At 38.9% G+C, this 11567-nt stretch overlaps 1 protein-coding gene across 1 annotated transcript in view; it reads left to right on the forward strand.

The window, feature by feature from the left end:
- Nucleotides 1–6294, forward strand: part of LOC121513893 (glutamate receptor ionotropic, kainate 3) — a 173561-nt gene extending 167267 nt beyond the window's left edge. The window contains exons 14-16 of the mRNA XM_041793912.1: nt 4516–4741; nt 4973–5223; nt 5955–6294. Coding sequence (XP_041649846.1) covers nt 4516–4741; nt 4973–5223; nt 5955–6149 — 672 coding nt within the window. The 3' untranslated portion in view covers nt 6150–6294. The remainder of the gene's footprint in view (nt 1–4515; nt 4742–4972; nt 5224–5954) is intronic.
- Nucleotides 6295–11567: the final 5273 nt, after the last annotated feature.

Raw genomic sequence — 11567 nt, forward strand, 5'->3', positions numbered from 1 at the left:
ATTGTGTCTTTAAACCTCTGTTTGTTTTTTCACCATTAAATTTACCAGACCTCTCTCTGCAGATTATAATACAGTTAGCCCACTTGATCCTGTAATAAGAGGCTTCTCTTTCGCAAAGAATATGCTTTTGATAAATAGCAGGCCTTAAAAATGCCAGGATTGATCAATAAGAATCAAGTATGAAACAGCTATCTAATAATCCGCGATGGCATTCCCATCACTGTGTATTATCTCTTACATACTGCAGCCAAAGCATGCTGAGTTCATACATGCACAGAGGCAACAAAGATGTATATTTTATATACTAAGCTGTTAAATCACAAGTTCTTACATTGACTTTTCAAAAACTTTATTTCTTCTCTGTAGTAGGTAGAAACTGTATATATATCAAATTTTTATTTCACTCAGATCTTAATTCCCACAGCAAAGGCAAATTCTTCAGCTTCTCCACTTCTTTACACTGTTTGATGTGTTCCTCCATAATGATTTTTTTATTCCGAAGTTTCAGCGTGTGCCTGCAGGGTCTTTGACTTTATTTTATTATTTTGAGCTTTGCTTTAGATGCTGCTGGTGCGGTGGTGCTGAATAACACATGTAACCGAGTTACAGTTTTCTCCCAGTAAGAAAATGAAAACACTGCACAATTCTATTGAAGAGCGTCCATAAGTTTATGACATCCAATAGTAAGAAACAAGAAAAAATTGATTCTTCCAGGGCATTTTTCTGCCCTAGATTTATGCACTCAAAAAACTGTAGTTGAGCCCATAAATAGTGTATGCCTCATTGTTGAATCTGCTGAATACTGTGTCTTTTAAATTCCCTTTTGATTATGTAATTGGGTTCAGGGTTTTTGCTAATATCATGCATATTTAAAACAACAGTGGTAGCCTGTTGTGTTATTTTAAAAAAGTTTCTTATACAGCACTGGAAGTCTGCTTCCGCAAATCTGAGCTGTCTTATAACCATGATAGTCCCCCATCTGACTCACATCATTGACTCTTTGAAAATCAGCCTCCACTTCCTCTGTATAGCTATGTAAATGTAAGTTTTCCCAGATCATCCTGTGTACTTTGATAAATTGTAGCTGTGGTTGTAGAGCCATAAATAGAAGCAGACACAGGTGTTTAATTACCTCATCAGAGTTGCAAGGCTCAAGTGCCCTCTGCTCCCTCTTGCTCTTACAGAAAAGGACTAATGATGTCGGCTCAATGAGGCAGAGAAGCATGATAAATACTGAGGAGACCACGGAGTGGATAAAGGCTTTGCAGATGTGCAGCCACAAGTATTTGATCCTAGACTTTATGGTACTGTGGCATATTTTAAATGTCTGCAATTTTCTCTGGAATTAAATGTGATACAAGATGGAGTTTGAAATAAATACATGCAAATCACAGCCATAACTGGCCCCATTCAACTCTGATTCACATATCATCTGAAATGAACACCTGTAAACACATTTCCAGACCCCATAAGGCATAAAGAGTGCAATACTAATACTTCAAAGTAAATGATTTACCATGGAATATGAATGGGTTTAAGGAAGCCCTGTGGCTTCTTTTTTCTTTCTTGAGTGCACAACATATTTTGCACCCTAGATATTATTCTAGGCACACCAAGTAGCATCCAATGCGCACAAGTTGATATTAAGTGCACAAGATGACTTGTACTTCCTCCCAAAAGATCATAAAATGCACGCAAGATAATTACTTGTGCACAAGATGACATTTTCACTTCATTGGACTACTTTTTTCTGTAACTTTCATCATCGAAGTTAGATCATCAACATGCAGAATTAGAGTTAAGTCATTTTTCAGAAAATTATTTAATAGAGCTTCTTAAATCTATGAAAATAGTTCTTTTTAATTGAGCACACAATATGTTCACATACAATCATAACTCGTGTGGACATATTGTGCACAGAATGATATTACACATGCTGGGCAGATGATTGTGTTTTCACAAGATTACAGCTAATGAGCACAAGACCATTACTGTATGTTGTGCCCACCTGAAGATTCAATTATTCACACAAGATAATTGCTGGAGCAAGACCTCCCTCTCCTCACAATATAATAGCTGGTGTGTACAGGGTAGTTACATGCTAGGCACTCGATCAGAACTTGTGCCTCAAAGATACTTTTATATGAGTGCAACAAAATACCTTGTTTGCACAAGATAACTATTCCCAAATCAAAATTTGAAAATTTTTGCAATATAATTAACAGTGCTCACATTATAATTACATCATGCATACAAGATTATATCTTGCTGGAACAAGACAAGTATCTGTTTGCACGAGATATGGCTTGTGTGCACAGGAGGTTAACGTTACATGCACTTGATAATAACTTGTGCGTTATTGTTTCCATAATATAAATGCTTACAAGCACAAGATAATCATCCTGTTATCATCATTTACACAAAAATTGATTGAATCTTGTGCCTATGTGATTTAAATTATGCACACAAGATAATTACTCATTGGCACAAGATTTTTGTTTGTGTTCACAGGAATTCATTTTGATCCCCTGCCACCTTAATAAAAGGCAAGACATTTGTTATGGAACTTGTGTGATTTATGTGTTAAGTTACAGCAGGTTTCTTTTCTTATCCCATGTTTGACTGGCATCTTACAAAGATATTTCTATGAATCATTTATGATATTCAGAAAGCTTTTATTCTCCCACTGAGTTTCAACACACGTTTTTTATTTCAAAAATATCAATTCAGACACAGTTTAAGCACCGTATAAAAGTATCACTTTAGCACTGGGATCAGAAAAAAAAATTAACAATATCCATCCCTACCAGACAATAATCTTTATGATCAAGATAATTCTACTTTCAGTGCATAACTTGAGCGCATAAAATAACTTGTTCCCACAAGAACATCCATCCATTATCTACACTGTTTGGGGTCATGGGGAATGGAGCCTATCCCAGCTGTCACTGGGCGACAGGTGGGGTACACCCTGGACTGGTCACCAGTAAATAACAGGGCTGACATATAGAGACAAACAACCAGTCATGCTCACAATCACACCTATGACCTATTTAGAGTCACCACTTAACCTAATGAGCATGTCTTTGGTGGTGGGAGAGAGTACAGGAGTATCCGAAGAGAACCACGCATGCACGGGGAGAAAATGGGAACTCTGCACAGAAAGAGAACCAGGAACCTTCTTGCTACGGGTAGAAAATAAAAAGATTGTGCACACAATATCATTACTTATGCAGAAAGATGAGTACCTCTTCCTAAAAAATAAAAGTTTTTGGACACGTGATGAATATTCTGTGGGCACAGGCTAGAACTTGTCTGCTGAGAACATGTTCATTTATTGGACTTGAGGGCTTCTCTGTGCCATGATCTTAATACTGAATCAGTCATCGGCCTCATGATATTGTTCAGACAAACTCACAGCATCAGGAGTATAATTAGAGGTTCTGTAGCCACTTGAAGCATCGGAGTGTTCACAGCAGCCGGAAACCTTCTTATGGGGATCTGTTATTTTGTTAAATTGCACATTGTACCAAGAGCATTGAAGGGCACAAGTATGCGAAACGACTGTTTGTGAGTGAAGCAGCTTTCACCTACTGTTGAAAGGTTGAAGAAAATTACTGGATGCGCTGGTGTGCCATTTTGCACTCTATGCAGAGATACGAGATCTATAGGGAAGTAGTGGTTATCAGGAGACCTTTTGTGTATTACACGTTGCTGTAATGCAAATCACAGCCAGCCGCACTCGGTTGCCATTTGATCCTTTCTGACCTCGCCTCCTCATCTGGGGAAAGAAAACTGCTAAATGCACAGACGAGGATGCCAACTTGGCAGCACTTTCTATACCATACATCTTAATTGGTACTTTTAAGTTTAATATCACACTATCAAATCTCAGTTTTTAAGAAACCAGGACTGAGCTTTCACTCTAGCTACACATAATGGAGGGCCTCTTATAATAGCATCTTTCACAATTTGAAATGGCTTATAGTCTTTAGACAGTAATTATCTAGGATTAGACATGGCATAAATGTGACCCCATATAAAATAGCATGAAATACCACATAGCCTGATGCAAGACTAATGGAGAGGCATTCTATTACTGCTGCTTCAGAGATGAGATGTGTGCAAAGCTTCAATTTACCGTCCTTTAATCCCATGACAATAGAGATCTGCAGGAGTAATCACACTGATCTATGTGGTCACCTGCTTAAGTAACTTTGTTCTAAAATACTACAGTCATTTTTGAGATTTGATACCCAAGTATTCAGAAGAATCCTCTTCAGTGCAATCTCCTTCTACCATTCATCAGGGAGTGAGCAATTCTTCATGGTTCGCTCTATTTTCAGCTCCTTTGTCTAAAACATTTGAAAGTTTCTTTTCTTCAAGCTGAACCTCTTAGTGCTAAAGAATTGTATATTTTTCAACTACTTTTTCTCCACCTGCAGCAGGAGAGGCTGTTGAAATAATGTTCAAAGGTGCCTCTTTTTTAAAGCCAACACTCTCCATCCCTTGCAGAAATCTAAGGTTTCTACTTTTGAGAAGATGTGGGCTTTTATGAGTAGCAAACCGAGCACATCGCTGGTGAAGTCTATCGAGGACGGGATCCAGAGGGTGCTGAAGTCTGACTATGCCCTCATTATGGAGTCGCCGACAATCGATTACATCACGAGGAGGAACTGTAACCTGACACAGGTGGGAGGGCTCATCGACAGCAAAGGCTACGGCATCGGCACTCCTCTCGGTAAGAGCTCCAAATGACCAGAGAATTCACTCAGTGATAAAAAAATTCAACTCGTGTGCTGCCTTCTGAAGAATGAGGGGGAGGGATTGATTTTTAGACAGTACATCAGCATAAGACGTGTTTTTTCAGCTACTAGTCAGACAGTATGCCACGATGTGTTTATGAACCTTATTATCGCAGAATCCAGCTGGCGTTCCTTCCAAAGTAAAACAGGCCTTATGTTCCTTCCAGGCTCCCCGTACAGGGACAAAATCACCATAGCAATCCTAAGCATCTTGGAGGATGGGCGCCTACACATGCTGAAGGAGAAGTGGTGGAGTGGGAGCAGCTGTTTGGATGAAGAGCGTCGCGAGACAGGCCCCATGGGTATCCAGAACCTGGGTGGTATATTCATTGTGCTGGCATCTGGCCTAGTGCTGTCTGTTTTCGTGGCAATTGCAGAATTCATCTACAAGCTGAGGAAGACAGCGGAACGTGAGCAGGTATATGTCCCCATAAATCACACGGAAAAATTCTTAATTTGTTTTCTACTGTGTGATCTGGATGAGTGGGAATTCTAACTCTAATTTAATAAAACTCCACCAGGATTTCAGTTTATTTTACCCTCATTTTTTTTTCAACTAACTATGCCTTGTCTTGTTATGATACTCATTCTACATCGCCTCAAACTGAAGCTATGCTCTATTCATGGCTTTTAGATCAAACATGTTTTAAAAGGATTTGCATGCCCTGGGCTAATCCCTAGGAGTACTTGGCCATAACACCAAAACATTTACTTTATTTAACAGGCATAATTGCAAATTGGAGCATAGAGAATTAATCCATTATTAGTCATTTGAGATGTCAGAATTGCATGAACTCCTAACTGCTGTAAATCACTAATGTGAGCCATGCTTAGTGAGTAGTAGCATGCAATCTCATGCACCAAACTTGTTCCTTGTTTCTGACACAGCAGCAATAATGAACCGTGTGCAGGCTCCATGTGGCGCTGTTGCGATTTGACATTGCTGACAGCCATGGATTTGCGCGCACAAACACACACCAGCAGTAACCCAGCATGAATGTTATGTTGGAATGCATTTTGTGCTCTTTAGACTGTCGACACTCTCCGCTGTCAGAACAATTTAAAGCTAAGGCATTTACCCCCCATCCCTTTTCCCCCCTCCTCTTCTCCTTCTTTGCTCCCCTCCCCGCGTCCTCCCTTTTCGCCCAGAGGTCTTTGTGCAGTGCCATGGTGGACGAGATCAGACTGTCGTTCACCTGCGAGAGGCGGGTGAAACACAAGCCTCAGCCTCCAGTCATGGTGAAGACGGATGCAGTGATCAACATGCACGCCTACAACGACCGACGACTCCCGGGAAAGGACAACATGAGCTGCAGCACTGGGATGACTCCCGTGTTCCCGTGACACTGTGCTCCCCCCAGGGCAAGAACCTGCTGAGCAACGTGTCGGGGACCGTGCCAGAGACTAGAGACAATGGCATAGACGGGATCACCAGATTCACCATTAACCACAGTGACTTTGGGACACTCACAAAACATGGGCAACTGAAAATGGCAGCATCAGCAACACAGGTATGACAACATTCACCACTGTCCTCCAAACCACAAGATGTAAAAGAAAATATTCGGGGGAGATCTAGGAAAACAATATACTCAATTTATCAGTTTTAAGTCTGATGTTTACGTGCGCAACACAAAAACACAAGAAAATACACATCAAGAATCCTCAATCAGAGGAAAGACTCCATTTTTATGGGATTACAAGGATCGAGGCAAGACAACAGGCTTTGTTAGGAATGGCAATAAATGACAGAATAAACATGGAGGACAAGGAAGAGGAGTTTCCAATGGAGATCCATTTTTTTCCACACTCAAATATGATATCCAGTTCATACCTATAACCTGTTGATTCACACAAACTCCTGGACGGGCTTTGACACCTGAAAATAATGTTACCTCAAATGTTTTGTCAAGGCTTGGATGGTCACTGAGTCAGGATCTTCTGAAAGCATGGTTCACATGGACACAAATGACCACCAGGCCAATTACTCAAACAGTATCTGCATCATGATTGGTGGAAGCTAGATGGGAAACTCATCTGTCTGAAAGTAGGTGTAGGTTTCTTAAAATCCTAAATGGAATAAACAAGAAAGCTAGAATGGGAAGATGCCTTTTTTAAAGAGTCCACCTTTAGAGCATTAAATTGTTCTGATTTAGTTGACCAGAAGTTTATTTTATTTCAAAGCATTTTGTACATGATTTCATTTTAATCAGTTAAATTGCCAAAGATCTGAAACTCCACATTATTCTATACTAAACAGTATAAATACTTCCTGCTCTTGTAGCCATTAGAGGGCAACTATTTTGAGTTCAGTGCAAAACAAATTAGCATGGCATATTTGAGGACTTTACAATCATATTTCTTTAACCATGCAGGGTAATAGAGTATATTGGTAGTTTGCTGCATTTGGCACAGCCATTGCATAGAATTTACTGGTTTGAAAACCAACTCACCTCCAAGTTCTCCTATCAGCCCTCTAAAATAAAACAATCATTGCAGAAGAAGCATAAGAATTAGTTAAAATAGATAAAACAAATTTCCCAACATTGCTGTCCTGTAAATTTAAAAAAGATGCTTATGGAAATGTTGAAATGTGTGTCAGCTAGTTTCATAAGGCTAGGCTCACCTTTTGGCTTGATATGTTAAGACATCAGTCCTTTTCAAAAACCACATTTAGGGCCTGTGTCCAAAGCGGCTGCTTTCAGCTCTAATAATGCCCATTATCAATACAATGCCAATTTGGTCCACATTTTCCAAGACAGTCTGGCTGCAGACTGTTCTTCTGGGATGCCATCTATTTCAGAAAGGAAGAGCCATAATTTGCTTGTACAACGTTTTGGATTATTTTTTAAATCAACTTTATTCATTCAAAAATCAGGAGGTTACATATATGAACTAACCCCACTGCAAACTTTACAGACTAAGCAACATCTCAGGAATAAAATGGATAAAGATCAGAGGACTAATCTGGGATTAAATTATGTATAGGCCCATTTTAGAAGTAGCTATGCTAACAGTGGCCTACTTTAGCTATGTTAGATTTAGCTAAAGCTTGTAGCTAAAGCTAACAAAGCTTCATTGGCTATGTAATCGCTGTTACTGCATAAGCCATTGTAGCTAATGTAGCTCTAGCAATGTGGGTTTTAAGCAAATGTCACCAAAACTAACATAGCTACATAGAGAACTTACCGACTTAGCTTATGTAGCCACCTTGTAAGCTGCGTGGCTACATTAGCTATGTAGCTACATTAGCTGTGTAGAAAAAGTGCCTGTGTAGCTTACATAGCCACTTTGTGAGCTATGCTACAGTTAACACAGCTACATTAGTTAGTAGCTACGCTATCTAAATAGCTTATGCAGCTAACAGAGCTACGCAGGCTACACTTGCTGCATTAGAATGTTTGGAGGACCACTTTTTTTTTCCTGTGAGCAGGTGTTTACTGGCTTTATGAAATGTTTTGCAATCAAGTTTTGCAGGTCAGGTTTTAACTTTCTACCTTCGGTATCAGATCCTAACCCTAAACTGAAGTTTAATCTGAATTTGTTTCAAAAGTTTTAGTGTGTATTTCCATTCGGAAAGAAACGGCATCTCAGCTGAACGGTCTGTGAGAGTGGCCATCAAAGATGACCCCTCACATTTTCAGCATTAGCATAAGCTTTTTTTTTTCACTGTGCTCACAGTGCTAGGTTCCAAACAGTTCAACTTTTGGAATAGCTTGACGCCAGTGATTGTCACTTCTCCCTCACTGGCCAATGAAAATTACGAAGGGACTGGATTTTCCATAACGGCGTAAGAGAAACTGAACAATTTGCCTTTTGAAGGGTAAATTTTCCCCATCAGGACTTTGCCTTTCAAGGAAAGCAGAAGCCAACATTCATTACCTATAGCAACACTAAACACCTGTGAGAAGTGCTCTGAAACTGAGGTTGTGAGTGCTGACGGCACTAAAAACACCAGCTGTGGACACAGGCCCATATACACTGGTCAGAAAGGCATTGGATCAGGGTTTCTATGTCTTCATCATAGCTGAAAAAAGAATTGTAAGTCACAGAGACAAAGGGTAAGAGACTGTGACCATAAAACTGAAGTGCATTTTGTTGCAATCTTGACATATCCATTGAAGTACATGCTGGACTTTATCTATATGTGGCTACAGGACCCCTGAATGTCCAACGTACTTCTAAACATGACATCAATTTTATTTTCCAGTTGTGATGGAGAGGCTTTATGGCAGGGTACTGGGTGTTCTGTAATATAAACATTAAAGGTGACATATCATACCCCTTTTCTACCTTTGAAAACAGTCCTCTGTGGTCTAAATGAAACATCTGCAATGTGCTTTGTTCAAAACATGGATTAAGCACCAGAGGTTTATGACCCTGTTTAAACCTGCTCTTAACAGCCTTTCTTAGAACACTTTCTCTTTAAATGCAAGTAAGACTTTTCTGATCCAGCCCCTCTCTTTCTGGGGATATGCCCACAAGACTATAGACCTTTTGCATGTGGTGTCACACAGTCCCGCCCCCACCTGGGCAGCAAAAGGGGCATTCTACAATCTGTGTAGTGCACATTTTGTACACAAAGAGTGTAGACGGCTCAAAATCTCAGCATGAGATAATTATTATGGAGCATAAATAAAACATTTTAGCAATGTTTCTCTTAAAAAAGCACTGAATGGGCTAACACTGGCATATGCCAGCATTACTATTTAAATATGACCCAGTCTGTGAGTGACTTTTGAACCAAATGACCATTGTTATTATCAACAAAAAGTGTGGTAGCCGGATGTTACCTCTGGTATAACATTGCCTCTTCTGCAGTCCACTGTAGTGAGTAACGTCACAGTAATGAGGTGTCTGCAAAAGGTCTGTAGCTGCATGTTAGCATCCCTGTGAAGAAGATGTCAGGTTAGAGCAGGCATTATTATAATTATGCCCATGATATAAAAAGGAGCACAGATACTGAATCAACAGCCAGATTTTATGTTTTCAGGCACAGGAAGACCACGAAGAAAGGACTGTTCATTTCACAGTTTGTTGGTAGATACCCAAATAAATGTGCAAAACTGCTAAAAAGTGGATTCGATCATATGCCTCCTTCAAAGACAATTACAAGGTTTTGGTTTACATGTGCAAAAAGGTTCAGAGGTTATGTCAGGTTTGAATTCACAAGCATTTCGTGTTGTACAGATAGAACCATACTTGGATTTTATGAACATGCCAGAAGAAACTTTGACAAAAAGAGTGAGACAAGTGTCCGTTTCACTTTAATGCCTAAAGATTACGTTTACGTCCTCAGCAATCGTCATGCCGTAGGAAGATTCATGGAGTGTGCGTGCTGCCGTCACCTCGAAGCGGCACGAACAGCAAACCTCTGTGAGGTTAAGTTGTCGATACTTGGAGATAAAAATAACTGAACTGTGTATGGTTCAAGGAGAAGTCCAATCTGTAAAAGTTAGCATTGGTTTGGTAGAGATTTCACTGTATAATTGTTTATGGATCCCCTTCTGCAAAGTAGAGTATGTAGATAAGATCAGCAGGAGAAAAAATGTATTTTGCTAAATTTATACAGTTATAAATTTATTCTGTTCACAGTCTGATATGTTATAGATGCTATTTATTTCATTAGAGAGGTCACTTTAACCTGCTTCCTCACTTTAGCCCAGTTCTACAGCCCAAGACTTTCTTTATTTATGAATAGAAGTACATTCTTTTATGGTAAATATTTGGGAAAGCCTATGTAAATCATCTATAATGATGGTAAATATATTTCTAGGAGGTGAACATGATATGAAAATGTTAAACCCGCTTAGAGATATGGGGTTTATCGTATAAAACTGGACCTTAACTTCTCTTGAAATCCTGATGAGGACCTGTTTAAGTATGGCCGCTGATTTATGTGGCTGTACTATATTACTGTAACCCTCGCGTGTACTGTAGCTTTCCATACAGGTGAAACAAAGACTCAACTTCACTGATGTTTCACCTCTGTACCGTGAAATAATTCAAAACTTCATCCTAATCAAAATCAGTTGGAATCACAACAGGGTTTCTGATTTGGCTGATTCAGTCAGTTTTGGTTACTGAATATATACATCTTTTTTATAAATTAATGTGAATAATAATGTAATTTTACACAAAATTGTATGAAATGTGAAAGAAAAATAATGCAAATTGTAAGCTACATAACCTGTGTTCCATTAGCAGTGTGTGATATGAGTTTTGATTTTCCCGCAGTCACAACGGTATGCCTTTTTTTTTAAATTATGTATAACTTTTCTTTTTGCGTTGCACAGCTTCTTTCATTAGACAGAAAACCTTTCAAACAATACGAAAAATATGTTGGTGCCAACCAGGGTTTTCTTTGTGGACATGCAGAATTTCTATGAATATAGTTTTTGTAAGGTTTTGTAAAGAAAAAAAAAAGATTTTGTTTTCCTAGTAACTGTATGTGTTAAGAGAACATTAGAATAACTGACATCTAAAACATGGGGAAATTCAACAAAATGTTATAGAAATGCTATCAAATTATTTTCTTTTTAACACATTGTGAATAATTCAATTGTACAGTTTGCTGTATGGGTTATATGAAGTTTTAAATAAAAAAATACAAAATATGTTGTCTGTGTGTTGAGCCGTTAATTGGTTGGTGTTGTAGTTCCTGGCCAGAAGTGGATTTTACATGGTTAAGTGAAATTTGAGGTATTTTAATCCTAAATTACTAACAACTTTTGGGCACTTAAATGAAATGTTATGAATAAA

The sequence above is a fragment of the Cheilinus undulatus genome, linkage group 8 (genome assembly GCF_018320785.1).
Source record: "Cheilinus undulatus linkage group 8, ASM1832078v1, whole genome shotgun sequence".
Classification (NCBI taxonomy): Eukaryota; Metazoa; Chordata; class Actinopteri; order Labriformes; family Labridae; genus Cheilinus; species Cheilinus undulatus.